This window comes from Hemicordylus capensis, chromosome 15 (genome assembly GCF_027244095.1).
Source record: "Hemicordylus capensis ecotype Gifberg chromosome 15, rHemCap1.1.pri, whole genome shotgun sequence".
Taxonomy (NCBI): Eukaryota; Metazoa; Chordata; class Lepidosauria; order Squamata; family Cordylidae; genus Hemicordylus; species Hemicordylus capensis.
In genome coordinates this window covers 18,336,506-18,362,763 of record NC_069671.1, presented here as the reverse complement: position 1 = coordinate 18,362,763, position 26,258 = coordinate 18,336,506, and the positions used below count along the sequence as shown (strand labels likewise).

General features: G+C 51.7%; 2 protein-coding genes across 4 annotated transcripts; both read left to right on the top strand.

The window, feature by feature from the left end:
* The first annotated feature begins 270 nt into the window (after nt 1-270).
* Nucleotides 271-13,331, top strand: LOC128337788 (solute carrier family 2, facilitated glucose transporter member 11-like). 2 transcript variants are annotated; one of them, XM_053279142.1, is made up of 12 exons: nt 271-370; nt 1,109-1,207; nt 2,312-2,472; nt 3,213-3,337; nt 4,945-5,074; nt 5,797-5,945; nt 7,446-7,633; nt 8,317-8,427; nt 8,924-9,025; nt 9,775-9,850; nt 10,571-10,698; nt 11,443-13,331. In XM_053279142.1, exons 1-12 carry the CDS (start codon nt 347-349, stop codon nt 11,647-11,649), a joined length of 1,500 nt encoding a protein of 499 aa, XP_053135117.1. In that variant the 5' UTR covers nt 271-346; the 3' UTR covers nt 11,650-13,331. The 2 variants fall into 2 exon arrangements, with proteins under 2 accessions (XP_053135117.1, XP_053135118.1); XM_053279143.1 differs by lacking the exon at nt 271-370 and adding an exon at nt 555-630.
* A 1,727-nt stretch (nt 13,332-15,058) lies between these two features.
* On the top strand, nt 15,059-26,236 carry LOC128337789 (solute carrier family 2, facilitated glucose transporter member 11-like). 2 transcript variants are annotated; one of them, XM_053279144.1, is made up of 12 exons: nt 15,059-15,362; nt 17,866-17,964; nt 18,649-18,809; nt 19,760-19,884; nt 21,252-21,381; nt 21,892-22,040; nt 22,464-22,651; nt 23,233-23,343; nt 23,536-23,637; nt 23,797-23,872; nt 24,731-24,858; nt 25,629-26,236. In XM_053279144.1, exons 1-12 carry the CDS (start codon nt 15,339-15,341, stop codon nt 25,830-25,832), a joined length of 1,497 nt encoding a protein of 498 aa, XP_053135119.1. In that variant the 5' UTR covers nt 15,059-15,338; the 3' UTR covers nt 25,833-26,236. The 2 variants fall into 2 exon arrangements, with proteins under 2 accessions (XP_053135119.1, XP_053135120.1); XM_053279145.1 differs by lacking the exons at nt 15,059-15,362; nt 18,649-18,809 and having other exon boundaries at nt 17,874-17,964.
* The last annotated feature ends 22 nt before the right edge of the window (nt 26,237-26,258 follow it).

The following is a 26,258-nucleotide window of genomic DNA, read 5'->3' as shown; positions in this document are numbered from 1 at the left end:
AGGGTTTGGCTACTTTGGCTGGAGTTTGCTGGGCTTCCCTTCCCTGCTTCCCAGTTCACTGAGCATGCGCATGTTCATTAGCACATGCTCAAGCCAGGGAGCCTCACCCCCCTCTTGGATTGGCCGGGACGCCACTGGCTGACGCACTGTTTGATCCGAGGTTCGGCCAGTTGCTGAAGAGGATCAAATGCCAGGACAAACGACTGTGAGATCAAAAATTAACCTGGATCAGGGGTTGCTTGCCATCTCAAACAGATGGGGTAGAATAGCATCTGCTGTAGAGGAGGCAGCAGCAGGACAGATCGCTCCAGACCAAGGCAGACTGCTGGAGCCCTGTTGCTGGAAGATGGGCAGCTCTTTTCGCGACCTGGTGAGTAGGGCCTGGGTGCTACAACCACAGATATTTATATGCCGCTTTCCCACAAAAAGGGCTCAAAGCGGTTTACAAAGAAAAATAGCCAAGTGAGGTGGTTTCTGGAGTCTCCAAGTGGCTCACAATCTAAAAGGAACAGGTAGACGCCGGCAACTGGAGGGACGCTGTGCTGGGGCAGGATAGGGCCCGTTGCCCTCCTGCCGCTAAACCTAGGAGAATCGCTCCATTAAGCGGTAACTCTTTGCTCAGTTAGCCAGGTAAATAACTGGTGGGTTAATTGCCATGATTGCTGCACTACCTTTTGGAATTTTCAGCCTATGGAATTCTCTGCCACAGGCTGTGGTGTTGGCCACCAGCTTGGATGGCTTTAAATGGGGCTTAGACAAATTTATGGAGGGCAGGGCTATCAGTGGCTACTAGTCTGGTGGCTGTGGGCCACCTCCAGCCTCAGATGCAGGATGCCTCTGAATCCCAGTTGCAGGGGAGCAACAGCAGGAGAGGGGGCCTGCCTTCATCTCTTGCCGGTGGGCTTCTCGGAGGCATCTGGTGAAGGCTGAACGGTGGGCCACTGTGGGAAACATGATGCTAGTCTAGATGGTCCTTCTTGGGCCTGATCCAGCAGGGCTGTCCTTATGTTCTTAATAAAAGTCACAGACCTTTCTGGAGCATCAACACAGGACTTTGCATCAAGAAATGACTCTCTCTCTCTCTCTCTCTCTCTCTCTCTCTCTCCAGCTTCAGTACCGGAGATTCTTCCAACTGATACTAGTGCTGGGAATTGGTGGCTCATTCCAAATTGGCTTCCAGCTTTCTATGATCACCTACACTTCAGTGGTAAACAGCAGCACTTGCATGCCGGGAAACTCTCTCTTTCTGTGGTCGAATCAAATTTTCAGATTCGAGTCGAATTTGAATCGAAACTGGCTGATTCCATTCGAATTCTAATCGAATTGGCCCGAAAAGGCCGATTTTATTCTGAATTGGTTTGATTCAAATTTGAATCAATTCAACCTATTTTGGGGGCAGTTTTGACCAATCAAGGCTCCTGAATGGTTTAAGGAAGGTGCCAAAATGCCCCTGAACTGCTGCCGAATTGATTTGAATCTTTTCAGATTTGAATTTGGCTGATTAGATTCAAGTTTGAATCGTTCGAATCGGCCAGATTTGAGTCGAAGTGATTCAAATTCGAATCAATTCGTACATCCCTACAAAGGACCCACGTGCCAAAGACATCTCAGTGGAAACAGAAACATCTGCAAAAATGGGCCCTTTGTTCCTTGACATGGATTTGGGTCTAAAGCAGGTGTTCCCAACCTGTGGCACTCCTGATGTTGTGGCTCTGTTAATTGTGGCCGGGGTTGATGGGTGTTGTAGTTCAGCAACGTCTGGAGTACCACAGGTTGGGAATCCCTGGTCTTGAGCATTTATAGATAGGCAGATTTTCCACATTATTTGACAGGGGCGCGTTTGGGGTCAGGGGATTGGGGTGCTTCCCCTCCCACCCCTTAGTCTGGATGCCTCTTAGACCAGGATGAGAGCTGATTTTGCAGAAGTGAGCATGAATGTTCCCCTTTGTTAAGCAGGGTCCACTTGGGTTTGCACTTGGATGGGTGGCTACATGTGAGCACTGGCTGCTGTAAGATACTCTCCTTAGGGATGGCACTCTAGCTCAGTGGAAAAGCCCCTGCTATGTTTGCGGAAGGTCCCAGGTTCAATCCCTGGCAGCATCTCCAGGTAGGGCTGGGAGACACTCCTGCCCTAAAACCTTGGAGAAGCTGCTGCCAGTCAGTGTTGACAAGAATGAGCTGGACAGGCCGATGACCTGACTCAGGCAGCTTCTTATGTTCCAATCGCTCCTCCTTGAGTCTTGTGCCGCGACAAACCTTTCTATGGGATTTCTCTCGCTGGCACTTCACCCACCCTCCTTTTCCTTTCCAGCACGTGAAGGCGCTGCTGAACGAGACCTGGCTGGCCCGCTCCGGCCTCCCGCTGCCCACGGAAACCCTCACCTTGCTGTGGTCCTTCATTGTCTCCATCTATGGCTTAGGGGGCTTCCTTGGCTCCATGGCCAGTGGGTACTTGACCCAAAGATACGGCAAGTACGTCTGCGTTCCAAAGCAAACCGGTTCCTGGGAGTTATTCGCACCTGGCTTCATGCTGCGGGGTAAATGTTGAGCGAAGCCACTTCGAATCCCACTCGTGGCATTGAGGGAAGCAGCCCCTCCCCTCTGCACTTGGGTTTTGTTTTGGTGCAAGTTCACATCGCATGCCTCATGCTTCCGTGTTTTCCTTCTAGTGAATGGTGGAGGGGAGAGAGAGAAATTCCTAATGAGCTATATCTGCATTTCTAAAGACAGTATCCCTCTTTTTCGTGCTAATGATTCTCCTTATTTGCTCCGGAGTTTTCAGAACAAGTAGCTTAAAACCAGCATTTAAAAACCCCAGAAATACACTGACCGAGATAAGCCAGAATTTGTGAGACAAAGCCCGGTTTGGGTGTGGAGTGGTTCCAATGGACCCTTGGTCCATCTAGCTCAGTATTGTCTTCACAGACTGGCAGCGCTTTCTCCAAGGCTGCAGGCAGGAATCTCTCTCAGCCTGATCTTGGAGATGCTGCCAGGGAGGGGACTTGGGACCTAAATGCTCTTCCCAGAGCAGCTCCATCCCCTGAGCGGAATATCTTACAGTGCTGCTCGCACTTCTAGTCTCCCATTCATATGCAACCAGGGCAGACCCTGCTTAGCTAAGGGGACCATTCATGCTTGGAAGACCAGCTCTCAAGTCCACCTTTGCCCCCGCCTCCCCGGCATCACAGCTGAATCCGTTTCTATGTTGGCAGGAAGAAGTGCCTTTTAGGCAACAATGTGGTCATGCTGATGAGTGCCTTCCTCATGGGCTTCAGCAAGATGGCCAGCTCCTTTGAGATGATCCTGGCGGGACGCTTCCTGTGCGGCATCAGTGCAGGTGAGCACTCCTTTCTCAGGAGGAAGTGAAGTGGAGCTGGTTCTCCGGCCAGCAATTCCAGCCACCTCTGGATGCTGCCTCAGTTCTGTTTCCACAGGGCTGCAAGAACGAGAACTGTCTAGTTATTTACTGGAGTTGCTCTATCTGTATAATACGTCTGTGTCCACTATAAATTGTGTTTAAGCTCCGTTGGGCTCTGTTGGTTTTGCATCCACTGTTTATATAGATCTTGGTATGCATTGCGTGATTTAGACTCTAACCCAGGCCAGCTCATCTTTGGCCACCCAGCTGTTTTTGGACTACAACTCCCATAATCCCCAGCCACAGTGGCCAATAGCCTGGGATTATGGGAGTTGTAGGCCAACATCCGCAGGAGGGCCGAAGTTGAGCAGCCCTGGTCTAGGGGGATGATGTTTAACTTGTGGCGCGTGGGCAGCTCCAAAGGCCTTTAGGTCCAGGCTCCTAAATTACCTAGGTGCACCTCTGAATATAGGTAGGGTGGTTTGGCATCTGAGCATGCGGTTGGGGAATACAGATAGAGACTTGGGTAAAAGGTGATTTATTTATTTTTTAGTAAAAAGAAAGTGTAGTCCAATCCTAACAATAGGCGTTTGCAAAATATTGACTATAAGAGCGGGCCACCTAATGGCGCAGTGGGAAATGACTTGCCTAGCAAGCATGAGGTTGCCAGTTCGAATCCTTGCTGGTACCTCTATCGGGCAGCAGCAATATAGGAAGATGCTGAAAGGCATCATCTCATACTGCGCGGGAGGAGGCCATGGTCAACCCCTCCAGTATTCTACCAAAGACAACCACAGGGCTCTGTGGGTGCCACGAGTCGACACCGACTCAACGACACAATTTTACTTTTTACTAGCTATAAGAGCAAAAAGAACATGGCCGAATGCATCCATCTCTCCTGCTTCAATACTTTGTCCTCAGCCAAAGTTCTCACCTGCAGCTCATTCGCGGTATTGACCTGAATCCAGACTAGGTTTTTCTCCAGGTTCTTTGATGTCAACTCTGAATAGTCAGAAGCAAAGCTGAATAATGCCATGGGCCATATGAACGGCACCTCCAGCCGAAGTGTAGCGAAGCTGCATTAAATGGCCATTTGGAAAAGCTCTTGCTTGTGGCTAGGATAGTATATGCGCAGAAATGGATAGACACTAAAATGCCCTCAAAAGAAGACTGGTTGGTAAAAATTTTGGAATGTGCTGAGATGGCAAAGCTTACAGCACTTATAAGGGATGAAAATTTGGAGTGTTTCAAAGAAGATTGGGAACCATTTTTACTTTACTTAAAGAACTATTTTTCTAATATGGGCTTTCCAGCGGGGTTTGAAATATAGTAATAACAGCAGGTTGGGTTGGGTAAAATTGAGTACTAATGTGGAGGATCTATGTTTTGAATGATTATAGTAATGGTGTATAAGTATAGTTAACGCGAACTGCGCAGATAGGTAAGCGGGAAGTCAATATTTACTTAATTGATTTGAATGTAAAGCTATTGTAAAAGCCAATAAAATTTAAAATGCGGAAAAAAGAAAGAAAAGAAAAGCGCCTGCTTGTGATTCTAACACTCCCTGCATCTGCCTTCTATGCCAGGTCTCTGCATCCCTCTCCATCCCCAGTACCTCGGGGAGATTTCTCCCAAGAAGCTCCGCGGATTCACCAGCTCAACTGCTTCTGTCTTCTGGAGCCTGGGAAAGGCGTTTGGCCAAATCTTGGGACAGAGGTGGAGACAGATGTGCCTTTCCCTCCAAGATCCTCCCCTTGTCCTGATGGCAGCAGTCTAGAGGAGCACCCAACAAGCACTTCCTGTGCAGGGGGTGGAGAGCTGGTCTTGCGGTAGTGACCATGAATTGTCCCCGGTGCTAAGCAGGGCCCTTCCTGGTTTGCATCTGAATGGGAGACTACATAAGAACATAGGCAGCTGCCATCTACTGAGTCAGACCCTTGGTCCATCTAGCTCAGTATTGTCTGCACAGACCGGCAGCGGCTTCTCCAAGGTTGCAGGCAGGAGTCTCTCTCAGCCCTATCTTGGAGATGTTGCCAGGGAGGGAACTTGGGAACCTTCTGCTCTTCCCAGAGCGGCTCCATCCCCTGAGGGGAAGATCTTACAGTGCTCACATGTAGTCTCCCATTCAAATGCAAACCAGGGTGGACCCTGCTTAGCTGCCAGTCTGTGTAGAGACAAGACTGAACTGGGTGGGCCAAGGGTCTGGCTCGGTGTAAGGCAGCTCCTGTGCTCCTGTGTGGTTATCTGAGTCTTCCCCAACCCTGCCAGCTCAACAGCCAGGACTCATTGGCCAACATCAGGGAAGTATGCACCACTGTCTGAACCCAGCCCTGGCCCTGTGGTGCTCTCCCTTGGGGCAAGGTGCAGAGGACAGCAAGCGAAGCTGTCCTCTGCCCCCCTGCTCTGAAGAGATGTCTCTTTTGATCTGCTTTGCCCAGAGAGCTCCTGGGAAGTGCCTCCTTGTGGCCGCTGCTGATGGCCTTCAGTGGGTTCACCGCTGCCATCCAGCTGCTGACTCTGCCCTTCTTTCCGGAGTCCCCGCCTCACCTCCTCTTGCACAAAGGAGATGAGCAAGGCTGCTTGAAAGGTAAGCGGGCAAAGGGTGCTTCCTGACTGCTGGGAAGGTCCGTGGGGCAGGCTCTCTCACTGGCTTCGGTTCCCAGTTCCCTCCCTGGCAGCATCTCCAAGAGAGGGCTGAGAGAGACTCCTGCCTGCCACCTTGGAGAAGCCACTGCCAGTCTAGGTAAACAATGCTGAGCTAGATAGACCAAGGGTCTGACTCGGGAGAAGAAGGCAGCTCCCTATGTTCCTAAGACGCAGCTAGTTCCAGGAACAAGGCTGGGATTCTGGGCGCTAGATAACACAGCAGTACAAGCGGCTGGACCTACAAACTCACGGCGCTGTAGGGAAGCCTGTATGGAGGCCCTCGTCAGGCCTGCACCCTTCCTGAAGCCCCTCAGGCTCAGTCTGCAGCAGCTGGTCCTGCCGGCAATTCCTCCACCCTCTGTAGACCCCTGCTCCCGAGGAGACCCTTCCCAGCCAAGCCATCAAGCTGCCTGCCCGGGGCTGCGACGATGCTGCTGGGATTCTAGCTGGATCCGGCATCTGTGCTTCTCCTGGGGTTCTGGTGGAGAGGGAGGTGACTCTTCTCGAGGGGAGAATTTGGCAGGGCCCCCACTCTCTGTTTGGGTGGGGTCCTCAACAGAGCAGAGCTTGGTCCCTTCAGCTTGGCAGGTGCAGGGGCTGTAGGGCCCGTCTGGGTCTCCTCTCCTCTCGATTGCCTTCAGGCACTATCTTGGATGAGCCTCTGGGCCCCACCCGAGTGGTTAAGTCTGGCTGGAATCCACAGCAAGGGTCTTGGGGTCTCCCTCTGGGGTCTCAGTCCCCTGGCTGCCAGGCTCAGGGGCCTTCTCATCAGAGGGGAAGTTGGAGGTAATCCCGGCTTTCCAGACTGGACTCTACAACAGTGTCTCTACATGTCTGTTAAATATGCTTCCGTATTGCCTGAATATTGACATGGCAGGCCCTGAGCTGCCAGCAAGGTGCCGTTCACATTTCCGATGCCTTCTTTCGGGTTCTATTGTTGTGTTACAGTCCTACAACGTTGTGAAAAAATCGTTGTCTTTTCCCGTTGTAGGGAGTTCCGTGCAAACTAGAAAAGCCTGCTCCCCCTGCTGGTGGCTTTGCGCAACACCTTTTAATTATGTTGTCAATTCGATCCCACAAACCAAAGCATTTTATGGCTGTTGTAGCCTGTAATCTGGAAAGTGCCCAGGTCTCCTTGTTCTGTGAAGTGATGGTTGGAATCCTTGGAAGCCACACCAGCGTCTGTGTGGTTGCCAGGATCATGAGCTTCCTGCGTTCTTTTATGCATTTATATCCCGCTCATCCTCCAAGGTGCCCAGAGCGGTGTGCATGGTTCTATTTATCCTCACAACAACCCTGTGAGGTAGGTGAGGCTCAGCGAGAAGTGATTGGCCCAGAGTCACTCAGTGAGTTTCGTGGCTGAATGGGGATTTGAACTCTGGTCTCCTCGTTCCAGCACTCTAACCACTACACCACCCTGCTCTCCTGCTTTCGTTCACAGCGATGAAGATACTCTGGGGGGAAGGACACCACCAAGCAGAGCTGGAGGACCTGAGGAAAGAGCTGGCCACCCTGAAGGGCACCAGGAGCAGCAGCGTCTGGGAGGTGGTAAAGGATCCGTCACTGCGCTGGCAGGTCTACACGCTCCTCCTCCTCGTGATCACCATGCAGTTGAGCGGCATCAATGCAGTGAGTGGCGTCTTCAGCAGCAGCTTTATTTTGCGTTTGTGACCCCTTTGGGGACAGGGGACTCTTTCCTGGGAAAGCAGTATGTAGATATTATTATACCCATCTTCATCATAATCAGAGGCAGGCATATATCCAGCTCCTAGCTCACCTATGACGATTGCCCCCAGAAATCAGGAACTGGTTTTGAGAGGTACAGTGGTGTACTTCGTACTTTCACTGGGGGTGTAAGTTCCAAACTTTGCCTAGGGCACACAAATTCTATGTCCCGGCTCCTTCAGTTGCCTGATACAAGTGCTTTCCAGATTACCCACTACAACAGTGTCATGACGTGTCCACTAAGTGTGCTTCCGTATTGCCTGTGTTTCGACTTCGCAGTCCCTACACTGTCGGCAAGGTTCACATTTCCGATGCCTTCTTTCGGGTTTTGTCTTTGCGTTCTAGTGCTACAACGCTGCATGTGCGTTGCAAGGAAATCAGCTGTATTTTTCCTGTTGTAAGAGGGCTTAGGAGGTTTGCGCAAGCTAGAACAGACTGCTTCCCCTGCTGGTGGCTTTGCACAACAATTGGCTTCCACGCTTTATTTATGTTTTCAATACGATTCGGCCCAGCCGAAGCATTTCACCACTGTAGAGCTCACAGTCTCGAGTCAATCTGCAGAGAGCCCTGGTGCCTTTCTCTTTCAGATTTACTTCTACACTTTTGAAGTGCTGCAGACAGCCGGCTTTGACAAGGACCACATCCCCTACCTGTCCCTAGGGGTCAGCCTCTGTGAACTCCTCGCTGCTGTAATGTGTGTGAGTGAGTAGCGCAGGGCGGGGCTGGGGGATCAGTGGGGGTGGGGAGAGAAATGCCACCGCCCCCCCCCCACCAGCACACAAGAGTGGAGACTAGCCCGTGAGGACCCTGGCTTGAGTCAAATCAATATGGGGGGGGGCATGTGTGGGAGAGAACAGAGACCCACTTGCACACCCAGCCCTAGAGAGCTTGTTAGCGTTAGGGGGACAGCCTAGCTTCCACACCCCTGGCTTGCTTCCCATCCCAGCCAGGCTCTCCTCCACACACCACGTCCTGCAACCCAGGGGCTGCGGCATCCAAAAGAAGCAGCTATTCTGGGGGGTGGGGGTGGACTTGAGGCTTTGGACCTGCCCCCATTCTCTGGCTCAGGGGGTGGAGGAAATCCTGGGTCCAGGTGCAGCATTACTGCTGATGCTGCGACCCCAAAGGGCTGACCCTCCACCCCCCGCCCCACTGTTTGTTCAGAGCTCTCACTATAGTCCTGTCTGTCCTCAGAGCTTCATCATTGAGCGGTCCGGACGGAAGAAGTTGCTGTGGGGAGGCTACTGGCTGATGGCCACGGTGCTGGCGATGGTCACCCTGACCCTGTCCTTGCAGGTAGAAGAGAGCTTCCTCGCAGGGCTGTTGTGTGGAATGTTGGAACTGGTCTTTCCGACCGGCATTTCCCAACCTTGACGGTGGATTCTGCCGAGGATCGGCCCTGGGGCCCCTAGGCGGCGGCTGGATGTTTTCCAGGGTGGGGTGCGAAATATCCACATGCAGAGGTTGGGTTCGCACCATCACAAGCAGCCTGGTAGAAAATTAATCTGGATTAGTGAGCCCCTTGGAGTGGATTGGGAGAACCCGGAATTTCAGGGCCCTGCTGGTCAAACCACTCCGCTTAACCAGCATTTAATCCTGGTGGTCTGTCATGGTTAAATGCTGCTTAACTGGAGGGGTTTGACCAGAGGTGCCCTGAAATTCTGGGTTCTCACAATTGGCTCTGCTGGGCTCACTAATCCTGATTAGCTTTTCACCAGGATCCTTGTGATGGTGTGAACCCAGCCAAAGCATGCAAGTAGAAATGGGAACACAACGGGTTGCATGGAATCTGAAGACTGGCTCAATCTGGGGGCTGGGGGGGGGTGGGCAATGGCTTCCCACTCCCCACCCCAGAAGCCCTTGGGGGCTGGGGGGCCACTTGTTTCTGAATCCCCACCCCAGAAGCCCACACTGGGACCATTTGCATGCACTGAGCGACCCTCCCCCCACTGAGCGCACAGAACACAGCTACAACGACAACAAGAACACAGCTGAAACCACAGAAAGCTCTATGATCTCCTGATTTCAAATATGTTTTGGCTTAGCGTTGGGTCCCCTGGATGCCGTACTGCAGCCTCGCCCTCCTGTTCTGCTTCGTGATGTGCTTCGCGATGGGGCCAGGTAAGCTGTTGAGTGCTTGCCAAACTGCGCGAGAGGAAGACAAGGCCTGCAAAGAGCAAAGGGCCCCCTACCAGCCAGCCTTTGCCAGGCCTTCAGAATTCAAGCGCTGGCCAGCAGGTGGCGCTGTAAGAAGCGTGCGAGGTCTGAGTTCTGATACCAGATCCCCAGAACCACCAGTGCTGGAGCCACTGGAGCCCATGCCGCGCCCATGGAGGCCTCCCAACTTAAGCCCTCCTGTAGATGGTGGCCTGCAACTCCCATATTCCCTGACTACCAGCCACTCTGGCGAGCCACCTAATGACACAGTGGGGAAGTAACTTGCCTAGGGAGCCAGAGGTTGCCGGTTCGAATCCCCACTGGTATTTTTCCCAGACTGTGGGAAACACCTATATCGGGCAGCAGCGATAGAGGAAGGTGCTGAAAGGCATCATCTCATAGTGCGCGGGAGATGGCCACGGTCAACCCCTCCTGTATTCTACCGAAGAAAACCACAGGGCTCTGTGCTCGCCACGAGTCGACACCGACTCGACAGTACAACTCTACTTTGACTGGCTACTTTGACTGGGGATTATGAGAGCCGAAAACAGCTGGAGGGCCAAAGTTGTGCCACTCGGACTTAAAAGCACAATGGCTTCTAGCACACGGGTGGGAGATTCCCACCCTCAGGGTCTCTCTCTCGTGGTCTCCTCATCACCTTTGACCTCTGTGCCCCTCCCCTAGCTGGTGCCACCGTCTCCGTCAGGATGGAGATCTTTGACCAGTCCTCCAGGTCATCAGCCTTTGTGATCAACGGCACTCTGAACTGGATCGGCATGTTTGTGATAGGAATGGCCTTCCCATTCGTCGTGGTAAGCCGCGAGGTGTTTCCGAGTTGAGGGAGTCCTCTAGGATCTGCTGCTTCCGCAGAAAGATGGTGGGGAGAAAACAGGACCACGGTTGTAATTTCAAACCCAGGGCAACGGTGTCGGGTTTGCAGCAAGAACTAGTTCCCAAGGTTTGAACATAGGAAGCTGCCTTGTACTGAGTCAGACCCTTGGTCTATCTAGCTCAGTATTGCCTTCACAGACTGGCAGCGGTTTCTCCAGGGTTGCAGGCAGGAATCTCTCTCAGGCCTATCTCGGAGATGCTGCCAGGGAGGGAACTGGGAACCTTCTGCTCTTCCCAGAGCGGCTCCATCCCCTGAGGGGACTATCTTGCAGTGCTCACATATCAAGTCTCCCATTCATATGCAACCAGGGCAGACCCTGCTTACCTAAGGGGACAAGTCATGCTTGCTACCACAAGATCAGCTCTCCTCCCAGGGTTAGCTTCTATGAGCTATGTAGGCCTGACATCGAAGAGTGCCAGAATAAGGAACACACTGTAAGACCATAATCAAATGACACATTACATGCACCAGAACTTGAACCCCACCTTATTAGCCCCAAGGCGTTCCTTATTAACTTGGAAGGGAACACTCCCTTATAATCCTAAATCAGGAAGAGTTCCCTGTAGCCTTTTGGGACACGACTCCAGCAGCAGCACGGACTTGGGAATATAATGAGCATTCTGCCGAGTTCAGGAGTTGTTTCCTTGTGTTTCCGATTCTCCAGGAAAGCCTCCGTCAGTTCAGCTTCCTCATCTTCATGGTCGCCCTTTACACTTCGGGACTCCTGATCTATTTGTTTCTGCCGGAGACCAAGAACAAATCGATCCTAGAAATCAGGGAAGAGTTTGAGAAGCTGAACTTTAAGAAGAAGCAGGTTCTCGTCCTAGAAAGGAACGTCACGGAAGAACGTGCCTTCTGCACCAAGCTATAACTGGACATTGTCGGGGGAAACCTAAGAAGAAGAACTTTGCCAGGCCAAGGACTTTGCCAATCCCAACGAGCAGCTGCTGAGGAGGACGAGCTCTGCAGGCAGCAGCCATGGAGGAAAGACGGAGGATTTGTTGGCTTTGATGATGAGTGGAGCGTGTTTGACAGGAAGTTCTCAGACTTGTATCATGTTGGGAGCAACTGAACCTAAGAACAGCCCTGCTGGATCAGGCCCAAGGCGGCCCATCTAGTCCAGCATCCTGTTTCACACAGTGGCCCGTCTGATGCCTCTGGGAAGCCCACAAGAAAGAGATGAAGGCATGCCCTCTCTCCTGCAACTGGTACTCAGAGGCATCCTGCCTTGGAGGCTGCTGGTGGCCCACAGCCCTCAGGCTAGTAGCCACTGATAGATCTGTCCTCCATGAATTTATCCAAACCCCTCTTGGTTCCTGAAATTCCCATCAGAATTGGTTCCTGAAAGCTGTGTCTTAAGTCGAAATGTCTTGCCCTGGAAACGATTTCCCCATAGGAAGCAATGTTACAAGTGGGGGTTTGGTTCCTGAACCGAGGCTGCATGCTGGTGGCATGTCACCCATAAGAGCATAAGCACAGCCCTGCTGGATCAGGCCCAAGAAGGCCCATCTAGTCTAGCCTCCTGCTTCACACAGTGGCCCACCAGATGCCTCTGAAGAGCCCACGGGCAAGAGGTCTATGCATGCCCTCTCTCCTGCTGTTGCTCCCCTGCAACTGGGATTGAGAGGCACCGTTACTGGTGAATTTATCTAAACCCTTCTTAAAACCATCCAGGCCGTTGGCTGTCACCACATCTTGTGGCAGAGAATTCCATAGGTTAATTATGCACAGACACGCAGCAGAGAAGTTGATGGTGGAGAATTGGAGGTTGCTCCCCCTCGCCATCCACTCCCTCCCTTGTCTCTGCCTGGCTCTTTCTCACTTTTCCATGGAAGGAAGAGAGGCCATTGGGCAGCCGGCCTCCACCTCTCCCTCCTCCTGAGCAATGGTTGGGCAGGGAAGGAAGGATCGTGGGCAGGAAGCAGCTGGGAACAGTCTAGCCTCTCTCCCTCTTGCCGACAGCTGAGCCTGGAGGAGGAGAAGTGGGACCAGCAGCTGCATTCGCTCACTGATGTGTACAGAGGTTCCCTGGTTCCCCATCGTCACCGGCAGCAAAGAGCCAGGGCGTGGACTAATGACATCATCACTCAGTGCCTGCTGTCAGGTGGTGACGCCATTTTCCTTGTTCTGGTGGCAAAGTGCCGGTGATAAGAGCAGAGGGCGGGCGGGCGGTGTGTGTCTCCCCCAGCCCTGGCCCCATTGGGTGGCCCGTGTTTGCTGCACTCGGTTGGCCAATGGTAGATCTGCCCCTGAGCAGTTGGGAGGAGCTGGAGGTGGGCGAGGCTGTCTGCAGCTGCTGCCAGAAAGGATGGTGAGCCAAATGTCAGGCATGTGGTCGGAATGAGAACTAATGGGGCAAGGAGGGGGAGGTTGTGACCGGCCTCTTTCCTCAGTTGGGAACTTCTTCTGTCATTGGTAATTTTAAGAAAATACACCCCCTCCCCACTCCTGTGCCATGGACTCTTCCTGCGTCCCCGCCTTCAAATACGAATAAGAGTGACCTACCTCACAGGGTGGTTGTGAGGGCAAGCCCAATAAAGATAGTGAAGCAAATGCAGCGTGTGTTGTGTGGATGAGAAGTAGCAAGGGCATTGCCCTGTGGGGTCCGTGTTCCCGTGCCTGTAGCCCTTGGAGCAGGGGCTGTGAAGCCATTTGCCGCTGACTGGAAGCTGCTGACCCTTCTCTGCCTAGAAATGATGGGATGGGGGAGAGCTGGCCAGCTGCCCCCTAGAAGGTCCAAGTGGGGCGGTTCCCAGAGGCTGCATGATAACGGCCTGGCTGCTCTCTTCACATCACTCATTTTTAAAGCCCAGGAAGAAACCTGGGTCCATCACCCCCAATCCCCTGGAGGGTAGCCCCGGGCATGTTAGAAACGTTATTCACTTTGGCCAACTATGATGGAATGCATGTAGACTGTCGCTAGCTCATCCAAAGCCAGTCTGCTGAGTGTAAGTAAAGGTGAAGTGTGCCCTTGAGTCGGTGTCAACTCGTAGCACCCACAGTGGTTGTCTTTGGTAGAATACAGGAGGGGCTGACCATTGCCTCCTCCCACACAGGATGAGATGATGCCTTTCAGCATCTTCCTCTATCGCTGCTGCCCAATAGAGGTGTTCCCCATAGTCTGGGAATCAGCAAAGTGAAAAATTTGGGGGGACGGGACCCTATAATAAAACTAAGAGTGATCCACACATACAACAACCTCAGAGAATCTACAAATACAGCAGAAACATTAAGCACCAACCCAGAGTAGAGCCAATTAAGTTTGCTTGGTCATCCTTTCCCTCAAAGGATAGGCAATCACACATTTCCCAACTCTAACAGTAATAGCAGCACAATTATCTGAGAGGAGGTAAGAAGCCAGAAGATTCATCTGACCTGCTTGGGATTTTCGTTAAAAGGGCAGCTCTGGAAGAGCTTGTTTCAGGGAGTAAAAGGGTGGCCAAGTAAACTATTAGGGGCGTGAGCCTTGTGCTCATAGGAACATAAGAAGCTGCCATATACTGAGTCAGACCCTTGGTCCATCTAGCTCAGTATTGTCTTCACAGACTGGCAGCGGCTTCTCCAAGGTTGCAGGCAGGAATCTCTCTCCGCCCTATCTCGGAGATGCTGCCAGGGAGGGAACTGGGAACCTAGATGCTCTTCCCAGAGCGGCTCCATCCCCTGAGGGGAATCTCTTCCAGTGCTCACACTTCTGGTCTCCCATTCATATGCAACCAGGGCAGACCCTGCTTAGCTAAGGGGACAAGTCATGCTGGCTACCACCAGACCAGCTCTCCTCTCCGGATCTCCAGCCCCATCCTCCTCTCGGCCTTCTGCTTTTTAACCAGTTACTAATCCATAAGCTGACCTGTCCAAAGTCCTGTTGGGCCACAGGGCAGGTGTTCCTTCTGCTGACCCACACCCTGCCTCTCGCCTTCTCCAGGGCTGCTTTCTCTGCTTTGTCTGTTTCCCCCACATACTCCAGGGTGGGACCAGCTCTCAGGAGTCCAACCTAAATCTGATTCTGTGAACCCATTTCAAGGGGGCTTATGGCCCAAGATGAATGTGAGACTCCTGCCTTTGTGTGGGTTTACACAACCACAGTAATGCTGGTCACCCAGATTAAACCTAGGTCCAAACGGTTGTGTGAACCAGGCCAATGTTTCTGTGGAGGAGGCTGCTCCTCTTAACTTCTCGTTAACTTTTCCTTTTCCTTTTCCAGGAGCAAGTGCCTTCAGAAGTGCAGCCACCCCCACCCCCCAGTTCATATAACCAGAGGAGGGCAAAGGTCATCACAAGCCCCCATTTCTTTCCGTAGCCCAGGGGCGTCCACAAAAGTGACCCCGTTTCCCATTATTTCATTGGCCGGGGGAGTCCATTGTTGGCTGATCTATTTAATCCAACCGCTCCACATTTCTGCACAGATGACAACATTTGTGCATTAATTGAAAATCGGCCCATTAAAATTTAACCCCAGTTAAATTGTGCCAAAGGGGCTGTGCATCATCCTTTCGAGAGGAAGAAGCTGCTGACCGTCATTCATTCATTGGAGAGAAGGATCCGCTGACCAGCAGCTCAGAGATGGCTGGCTTCTTCTCTGACCTGGTAAGTTTCGGATTATTTGTTTTCCAAACAGTACGCCCGTATCGCTTCGCTGTTAAAAAACATCCTAAACTAAATTTAAAACATCAACATTACGGTTTTCACTGAAGCAAGCAATGAAATTGACGTTCAAAATGTATCCTTGTAAATGCTCAGGACACTCCAATGTTGGTGTTTGGAATATAACCTGTGTAGGAAACATTCAGCATCTTTCTTCTTGTGGCATTCTTCATTTCCTTAGAATAGAATGGCTCTTTCTCTCTCCCCCAGGGGCGTAGCAAGGTTGGAGCGGGCCCAGAGACAAGATTTTAAAAAGCATTCCCCCCACTGAAGCTCAGCTCATGAAGTAAAGAAATCTTAAATGATGCAAGTCATTGAATGGGACTCTAGAAAGATAGGCTGTTTGGGTAGCTCCAGGTCTTAACACCCACATCAATTTCGGAGGATGAATACAACTGAAGGAAGCCTGGGTGGGTGCAGCTGGGGGAGTCAGTCCTCCTGTGACTTGCCTCTGGGGGGCCCCCCAAGGCAGTGGGCCCCCAGACAACTGTCTCCCCTTGCCCTGTTATAGTTACGCCCCTGCTCCCTCCCCTTCAGCAGCTAACGTCTGTGCTTTGCTCCTGAAACGGAGGAGACCAAGCACAAACATTTGCCGAAGGATAGTGTCAGACCAGCCAGCGATGCATAATGCCAATTGGAGCACAGCGGTATCCTCCTCTGGGAATAAACAAGCAACCGCTGGAGGAAAACTGCCAGCCTGGCAGGGAGTCCAGTCTTCTTCATCTTTGTCTTCTTCATCTTTGTCTTTGTCTTCTTCATTTTCGTCTTTGTTGTCTTCATCTTTGTCTTTGTCTTCGTTGTTGTCTTCGTTGTCGTCTTCGTCGTCGTCTTCGTCATCTTCTTTCTCTTTCTCCTTCTCCTTCATGATGAATTTGCTTTGGAACCCTTTCCATGAGGTTGATGCTGATGTACAGCACCTCAGTGCAGAAAGGCAGCACCTCAAGACGTTTCCTTTCCAAAGTGGTCTCGGCTGAAACCCGCGCTCAAACTGGACAGTGAAGGGTCTTGCTGTTGCCACTAGATGGCAGCAGATATCAGAACAAAAGTGCTGTAATGAACTCCAGACTGACAGAAGCCTTTTCCCATCATCAGGGAGGCTTCCCTTTCCCTTTCCTTTCTTTCCCTTTTGCATTTCCTGGAGCTTTTTTTGGACAGAAGGCTTTACTATGGGTTTACTGCGAGACTTTACTGTGTTTGGGGCATAATGGGTACTCTGAACCCGCAAAAATCTTCACCAAAAAGAGGATTTTTTTAAACCCCAGAGATAATCACGCTAGGCTTCAATTTGCAAACCCGAATCGTGTGTGAATTGCTCACTGAAATATCACACAGGCTTTGGACTAAACCTGGCCAATAAGTGAATGCAAACCCACCCTATCAAAGTAAAGTCAAAGTGGGCGGAGAGCTGGTCTTGTAGCAGCAAGCATGGCTTGTCCCCTTAGCTAAGCAGGGTCTGCCCTGGTTGCATATGAATGGAGACTAGAAGTGTGAGCACTGTAAGATATCCCCCTTAGGGGATGGAGCCTCTCTGGGAAGAGCAGAAGGTTCCCAGTTCCCTCCCTGGCAGCATCTCCAAGAGAGGGCTGAGAGAGACTCCTGCCTGCCACCTTGGAGAAGCCGCTGCCTGCCTGTGCAGACAATACTGAGCTAGATGGACCAAGGGTCTGACTCGGTATATGGCAGCTTCCTATGTTCCTAAAGTCATGGTAAAGTCACAGTCTGAAAAAGCTCCTGGGTCTGTAAATCAGATGGAGAATCTCCCCTGCATTGTCCTGAATTGGCAATTGATATTAAGCCTGATCTTGTCTGTTTTTCATTCTGCATGAATGCTGTTCTGAACTGGCACCTCTCCAATGATCACTTGTTAGCTTCACTTGGGAAAGCTCTCTGAGGCTGGCAGATGGGACTGACATTTTATTTATTCCTATTCACATTTCTATCCAGCTCTTCTTCCAAGGAGCCCAGAGCAGTGTACATGGTCATGTTGATCCTCACAACAACCCGGTGAGGTAGGTTAGACTGAGAGAGAAGTGACCAGCCTAGAGTCACCCAGTGGGTTTCATGGATGAACAGGGATTTGAACTCAGGTCTCCCTGGTCCTAGTCCAACACTCAAGCCACTACACCAAACTGGCTCTCAGCTTTTGACTTCTTCTTGATTTAAAAACCAGCCAGCCAACCACCACCCCAAAAAGCTCACCTTACCACTAGCTGTTCTAGGTTCTTTCAGTTTGTACTGCGGAAATAATTAGCAAGTCTATTTTAAGGATCAGAGTATAGATCATAAATTTGAGTTTTGGGAATGCCATGTTTGGCTCATGTGCCCGTTTGTACATAATTTTGTTCTTTGGTAAGTGTGTGTGTGTGTGTGTGTGTGTTTTCCTTCCCGGGAAACAGAGAATGCTTGGTTGATGGTTGCAGCCTCTGGACCACTCTTGTCTTCACAGATCCAGTACCGGGGGCTGTTTCAAATGATCGTGGTGCTAGGAATTGGTGGCAGCTTCCCCTATGGGTTCCATATATCTGTGATCAACTATCCCTCCCTGGTAAGCCAAAGACTCCCCTTCAGTTCTTTCAAGAATGACTTGTTATTTCCAGAGGCTGATTTGCAACAAGCCCAGAACCCAGGTTCCTTCAGTGGCAAACACAGAAAATAATTCCCCTCATCATGTCGGCCCCAGGGAGGGCCCCATGACTGCTAAGAGTAACCCAAGGCTGGAATATTACTACTACTACCTCTACTAAAGGTAAAGTGTGCCGTCAAGTCAGTGTCAGCTTGTGGCGAGCACAGAGCCCTGTGGTTGTCTTTGGTAGAATACAGGAGGGGTTGACCATGGCCTCCTCCCGCTCAGGATGAGATGAGGCCTTTCAGCATCTTCCTATATCGCTGCTGCCCGATACAGTACCAGCGGGGATTCGAACCAGCAACCTTCTGCTTATTAGTCAAGCATTTCCCTGCTGTGCCACTTAAGGTGATCTACTACACGTATTTATATACTGCTTTCCAACCAAAATTTTACGCAGAAAAACAAACCGAAACAAAAAGGTTCCTGTCCCCAAAGCACTCACAATTTCAAAAACAAAACCACAAGGTAGACAGCAGCAACTGCCCCTGGAGAGGTGCTGTGCTGGGGGTTGGATAGGGCCAGCTGCTCTCCCCTTGCTAAACAGCAAAAAGGATCTAGTTGAGGGAAACCCAGGTTCCTGAAACCCATCGTTTTTACTGACAGCATATTCGAAATTTTATCAACGGCACTTGGATCGAACGGCACGGCTTCCCACTCTCTCAGGAGACCACTCTCCTCTTGTGGTCCTTCATTGTGTCTGTCTATGGCATCGGAGGCCTGCTGGGAAGCGTCTGCTGTGGGTACCTGACAACAAAATATAGGAAGTAAGCATTTCCATCCAGATATCCTGGGTCCTCCCCACAACAGGTTGAATGCTCAGTGTATAACACGGAGCTCTGTCCGACCTGAAATCAGCCTGCTGTCCTAGGCAGTGGGTTGCTAAACTGAAAGAGAGAGAGGTGTCTTTTCCTCCTGGGCATCTTGGCCTGACACGGAGAGGAGAGCTGGTCTTGTGGTAGCAAGCATGACTTGTCCCTTTTGCTAAGCAGAATCTGCTCTGGTTTGCAATTGAATGGGAGGCAACATGTGAGCACAGTTACGATCTTCCCCTCAGGGGATGGAGCCGCTCTGGGAAGAGCAGAAGGGTCCAAATTCCCTCCCTGGCAGCATCTCCAAGATAGCGCTGAGAGAGATTCCTGCCTGCAGCCTTAGAGAAGCCGCTGCCAGTCTGGGTAGACAATATTGAGCTAGACGGACCTATGGTCTGACTCAGTATACGGCAGCTTCCTATGTATCTATGTACCTGAACAGAGGAGGCATCTCTTTCTGTCCATATGCCATGTAAGCAGTGTTCCCTCCAACAGGGATTCCCAGATGTTGCTGACTACAACTCCCAGAACCCCCAAGCAAAAGCCATTGCAGCTGGGGATTCTGGGAGTTGTAGTCAACAACATCTGGAAACCCCGGTTAGAGGGAACACTGCATGTAAGCCATGCAAAATCATACATCTTTGCAGTTGTTTTAGGGTTTCTTAACCCTGTCATTTATTTAGGGTCTCTCACCAAATTAGTCAGAAGCATTTGGTCAAGCACACTGCAGGTTTCCAATCTGTGGTTTGTGGACCACTGGTGTGGAATCCACAAAGCAAGCCAGACGCCTTGGCTGTTAGATACATCATCCAGCTGTAGGTGAGGGTGACGCCTTGCTGTTCAAAGGCTAACTGGAAATATCTGCCCATTCATCATTCTGACACCCGTCCTTCATTTTGCTGCAGGAAGAAATGTCAGATGTTCACCAACTTGATTATGTTGGCTGCTGCCGTGTCCATGGGCTTCAGCAAGATGGCCAGGTCCTTTGAGATGATCCTCTTTGGACGCCTTCTCTATGGAATCGGCATTGGTATGAGGAAGCTGTCCCAGCCGCCATAAACCCTGCTGCAGGGTCATTCAGGGAGGAGCGCTGGTCCTGGGGCAGCAAGCATGAATTGCCCTCTTTGCTCAGCAGGGTCTGCCCAGGTTTGCATTTGGATGGGAGACTACATGTGAGAGCACTGTAAGATATTCCCCTTAAAGGATGAGGCCACTCTGGGAAGAGCATCTGCAAGCTTGCATGCAGAAGGTTCCAAGTTCCCTCCTTGGCATCTCCAAGACAGGGCTCAGAGAGAAGCTGCTGCCAATTTGTGTAGGCAATACTGAGCTAGATGGACCAAGGGTCTGACTCAGTCTATGGAAGCTTCCTGTGTTCCCAAGGGTCACCTTCCCGAGGGTTTGTCTTCATGACCCAAGGTTCCAGAGTTTATTATTGGTTCAGCATTGCTACGAATGAGTAATCTGTGTTGTTGACATAGGAGAGCATCCTTTCCACTTTCTCAGGGTAACTTTCCAGCTATTTGGCTGCAAATTTAACTCGACTCAGCAGCTTGGCACAACTGTGGATGGCGAAGTCTTTTTCCAGGTCAGGGCTCAACACCTGTGGGGTTGGTCAAGGACACGTTCAAGTAGGGTGGATTGATTTAAATCAGCAAGAAAAAGCTTCTGTTGAAACACTGATGTAAACCCAGTTTCCCACGGATGCATCTTCACATGTTTCTTAAGCAATGGTGCAGGTCTGATCACGAGTATGTGTTAATTTACAATCCAATATTGGCAGTCTGTAAGAGGTGTACATTTTCTGAGATAACTTGATCTAATTTTTAGTGTAGCATGTTTGGGATGAGATTGAATTTTAACCATCTTATTTTACATAAGAATTAGAAATTTGGTATTTCATTTGCATTTTAAAAAAAATCAAATTTCAATCTCATTTAAAAAAATTTTTAAAAACTTATTTAAGTATTTTAAAAACCCAATTATTTTTATTTTGCTAAAATACAAGCTAAACCACAACCTGGCTCTGTGCTGAACCATTCATATACTGCATCAAGTTTAGTATGTAAACCGCTTTGGAAACTTTTGTTGAAAAGCGGTATATAAATATTTTGTTGTTGTTGTTAGTAGGAGGTGCAAATCCAATTAAGAAAACCATTCCTGAGGACTCGAATCCAGCAGTGGCCAACTTGAGGCTTTCCAGTTGCTGTTGGACTACAATTCCCATCATCCTCAGTCACAACTTATTGCTGCTGTGGATGATGGGAGCTGTAGTCCAACCATAACTGAAGATCCTCAGGTTGGCATCTCTGCTCTAATACAAAATGAGAAATATAGCTAGTTTTGGTCCTGAGATTGCCACTGATTTAACTGTGTTTATCTTTTTTCTCTCTCTTAAAGGATTTTCCTTTAACATACACCCTCAATACGTAGGGGAGATTTCACCCAAGAAGCTGCGGGGATTTACAAGTGCTACAGTGGCTGTTTTTTTGACTCTAGGGAAGGTCTCAGGACAAATCATTGGCCTCGGGTAAGCACAGCTGCTTCAGCACCCTCTTCCCCCCTCTTCAGCCTGACTGACAGGCTTGGCAGCAAGGGCAATGCAGATGATGAACATCAGGCAGTCCTCTCTGGGAGGCGGAGGAGTGTCAGGCAGCTTTCATCCCTCACTGAGCCCCACCCAGCATCCCACTGGCTGTTAAGCCTGTCAATCATTTGAGGGAGGGCTGCGCTGAGCCTGAGCACCTAGCCAGCCAGTTACATGGAGAGGGGGTGGGAAGGATGCTGCCTGACACTCCCACCTCCTCTCCTGGAGAGGGATCCAACTGTGTGGCATGAAAGTGACTCAGGGGGGTTTTGTGCACCCCTCTATGAGGCTTCAAAGTATGGGGGTACTTTGAAGGGGTACAAGTACTTCTGGTTGAAAAGCTCCAAGCCGCAGCCAAATATGGAGGGATTTCACCAATTCGAGCTTTGGGAGGAGGGATAGAGTCTGTCTTGGATGGGTGGGGTTCATGCCTCCTTCTCTCTCTCCCCGCAGGGAAATGTTAGGGGGTGAATCCGTGTGGCCCTTACTGCTGGCCTTCAGTGGTGTCACAGCTGTGATCCAGCTCCTTGCTCTGCCTTGCTTCCCTGACTCTCCATCTTACCTCCTGATTCAGAAGGGCAACAAGGAAGCCTTCATGAAAGGTAGAGGACCCCACATTTCAGAGCAGGGTGGCTCTAGAACAGGCCAGCTCAACTTCGACCCTCGTGGAGATGCTGGCCTACACAACTCCCATAATTCCTGGCTATTGGCCACGGTGGCTGGGGATTATGGGAGTTGTAGTCCAAAAACAGCTGGTGGGGGGGACACCCAAGTTGAGTAGGCCTCCTGATGTAGACAATCCTGAGCTAGATGGACCAAGGGTCTGACTCGGTAGAAGGAAGGCAGCCTCCTTTGTTTCTATGTTCCTAACTCTTAGCAGCTTCAGTTGCAACAGCTGCCTACCATGATGGAAGATGCAGTCCTGCAACTTCTGGGGGACCCAGGGGTGTGGGTCTCTGGATTGCAGGGTAGTCACGAGCAGATGCACCGCTGAGCTCCGGCGTTTTCTTCCTCCCGCGGTGCAGCTATCCAGCAGCTCTGGGGCGAAGGCGACCACCAAGCCGAGATCGAGGACCTCAAGAAGGAGAAGGAATCCATGGCGGGCACCAAAAGCCTGCGCGTCCTTGAGATCCTCAAGACCCGGTCCCTGCGCTGGCAGCTGTACGTGGTGATCGTCCTCATGACCACGCTGCAGCTTTGTGGCATCAATGCAGTTGAGTCTTGGCCTCCCACGGACCGCCCGGGATGCTGCCGTCTCAGACCCCTTTTTGGGAGCGCGGCAAGCTTAGGGCTACTCCCACCCACCCACGGTGCCCTGGATCTGTGCCGCAGCAGTGAAAAGGGCAAATTCCGTGCTCGGAATCTTTAGGAGAGGGATTGGAAATTTTTAAAAAATGTGATTTAGGATGGGTGACTACATGTGAGGGCTGTCTGCTGTAAGATATTCCCCTTAGAGGGCAGGCCATAGCTCAGTGGTAGATCATCTGCCTTGCATGCAGAAGGTCCCGGGTTCAATCCCGGAAAGACTCCTGCCTGAAGCCTTGGAGAGCTGCTGCCAGTCAGTGTAGACGATGCTGAGCTAGCCCACGGGTCGGACTCAGTATATGGCAGCTTCACTTATGTGTGCAGAAGGCCTCTCTGCCCCGTATGCAGAGCGTTCTCTGCCTCACGGAAGGAAAAGTGCCGCTGGAACGGAGGCCAGCCGCCAGGACTGGCCTCCTTGTGTCAGGCTGTTCCGCAGCTCCGGTTATCGCATTCCCTTCTAAGGCCTCTCATTCCTTCTCCCTCTTGCAGATCTACTTCTACTCTTTTGAGGTTTTCCGCACGGCCCAGTTCGAAGAAGACCTCATCCCCTACGTCTCGCTGGGCGTCGGGATGTGCGAGTTCCTCTCCTCCATCTTGTGTGTACGTGCAGACAAGGCAGACCGGGGGGGGGCTACAGGCCCCCTCCAGCCTCCGAGGCAGGATGCCTCTGAGTCCCAGTTGCAGGGGAGTCACAGCAGGAGACGGGAGGGCAGGCCCCTTTGAACTCCCGCCTGTGGGCTCCCAGAGGCGTCTGGTGGGCCACTGTGCGAAACGGGCCCTCCTGTCTTGCAGAGTTCCCTGATCGAGCGCTTTGGACGGAGGCTGCTGCTCTGGGGTGGGTACGCCGCCATGGCTGTGGTGCTTGCCCTCCTCACCCTGACCCTCTCGCTCCAGGTAAGCCCCCTGCACAGCCGGGTAGGGCAGCCGGTGTGGGGAGGCAGGAGGAGGCTGGCGGGCCTGACCCACCCAGTGACCCCCTCAGCTCCTGCCGCCTGGAGCCAGGGAAGCTGTGAAGCCAGCCCGTTTTTCTCTCCCTGCTTTTTCTCACGCCAGCACCGCTTCTTCTGGATGCATTACTTCAGCGTCATCCTCGTCTTCCTCTTTGTCCTCTGCTACGGGATTGGGCCTTGTGAGTAGGGTCTCCGGGCTGGGCACAGCGGAGGGTCGGTCTGGCGGCGGCAAGCATGACTTGTCCCCTTTGCTAAGCAGGCTCTGCCCTGGTTTGCATTTGAATGGGAGACCACATGGGTGAGCACTGGAAGAGATTCCCCTCAAGGGATGAAGCCGCTCTGGGAAGAGCTTCAGAAGGTTCCCTCCCTGGCTGCATCTCCGGATAGGGTTGGGAGAGACTCTGGCCTGCAGCCTTAGAGAAGCCGCTGCCAGTCTGGGTAGATAATTCTGAGCTAGGTGGACCAAAGGTCTGACTCAGGATATGGCAGCTTCCTGTGTAAGCGGCGCTGCCCAGGTTTTTAGATCAAAGGAAGCTCTGGGGTGTGGCTCAAAGAAAGCCTTTCCCCAGAAGACCTTCCAGTCTGTATTTTAGGAGTAATCAGTGTAAGGCCTGTAGAGGCCTGTCCATCTCCAAAGCAGCATCCACCCCCACTGTCCTGTGGGTCCAGGGTCCCCCAGAAAAGCTCCCCAGGGGGGCAAGATGCAGCCCACCTATCACCACTCCAGGCATATTTTATCTGTCTATTTATTCATTTTTACACTTCTATCCCGCTCTTCCTCCGAGGAGCTCAGAGTGGTGTCCATGGTTCTCTTTATCCTCACAACAACTCTGTGAGGCAGGTTAGGCTGAGAGATCCACGACGGGCCCAGAGTCACCCAGTGAGTTTCACGGCTGAATGGGGATTCGAACTCGGGTCTCCCCGGTCCAACACTCTAACCCCTATGCATATATGTGGCTCAGCCCCACATCTTGTGGGAAGCAGGTGAGGGAGGGCAGTGCAGACCCCGATTTCTGTTTTCTCTGCCCTCCCTGTAGCCGGGGCCACAGTGACCGTGATGGTCGAAATCTTCAGCCAGACCTTCCGCCCGTCGGCCTTCGTGATTGTGGGGTTTTTCAACTGGGCGGGTCTCTTTCTGCTGGGGATGATCTTTCCGTTCATTGTGGTAAGAGAGATTCGGTTTGCATTTGGATGGGAGACGAACTGCGAGTGCTGCAAGATATCCGCCTTAGAGGAGCATCTTGTGTTCTATGCGGTATCCCTGGCCGCATCTTCAATATAGGGCTGGGAGAGACGCCAGCCTGAAACCTTGGAAAGCTGCTGCTGCTGCCAGTCAGTGTGGACAATACTGAGCTAGGTGGACCAGTGGTCTGACTCAGTAGGAGTCTCCTATGTTCTGAGGCAGGGGAGGGCGACTCCTGCTTTGGGCCACAGATGCCAGCGTGGCCCATGGCTGCCCTCTCTTCTTCCCTGTAGCAGCTCGAAGTGGCAGTGGGGGCTGGTGAGCAGGTTGGCAACAGTCCTGCCCCTCAGCCCTGGTGTTTGGGAGGCACGAGATTCCATGTAACTAGTCCTCAGGAAGATGGTCCTCAAAAAAGAACCTGGCAGCACAGTCTTGAGAATGCACAACACGCTTGGCATCCAAGACACCTTTTAAAAAAGGAGAATAAAGTACACTTGTGCTGTCGGGTCGGTGTCAACTCCTGGCGACTATAGTGGTTGTCCTTGGTAGAATACAGGACGGGTTGACCATCGCCTCCTCCCGCGCAGTATGAGAGGATGCCTTTCAGCACTTTCCTCTATCGCTGCTGCCCAACATAGGAGTTTCCCATATTCTGGGAAACATGCCACCGGGGATTCAAACCAGCAACCACTTGCTCCCTAGGCAAGCTACTTCCCTGCTGTGCATTATTTCCCCTGCCTTTCTCTTCCCAGGAATATCTTGGCCCTTTCTGCTTCCTGGTATTCATGGGAATCCTGGCTGTCTCCGCCATTTTCATCTACCTGTTCCTCCCGGAAACGAAGGGGAAATCCATCATGGACATCACCGTGGAGTTTAATAAGTTAAACTATGGGAAACAAGCCTTCTCCACAGAAAACCACGTCCCTAAAGAAACTGTCCTTTGCACCAGGCTCTGATTCTCCAAAGGCAGCATCTACAGGAGGGGGACCTTGGCCATGCCGGCCATGCAGATGCAACCGTGACACTCACCCAAGTGCAGCCTTTGAGTTCCTTGCACAGTCCTGCTATAGCTTTGCAGGAAGCCACAGCCAGTGAATGCTGCATGTTTACACCCCGTTTGCCAGGAGATACTGAGCTGGGAGCTGCTGCCTGCCTGGGCCATCCTTTCTCTTGGTGCCACAAAAGGGCAGCTAACCTGTTCCAAGGCCACCAAAGGCAACTCATTATCTGCTGCGTGTGTCCCCAGGAGCCACCTGAAGTCGAGAAACATCTGGACTAGCCCTCCTCAAGAGGAACCTTCGCCAGCTTCAGCAGCATCCACATTCTGCAGTGGGGGGGGGCAGGGGGAGGTGTGGCACAAGCCCCCCCCCCGGGGAGCAATT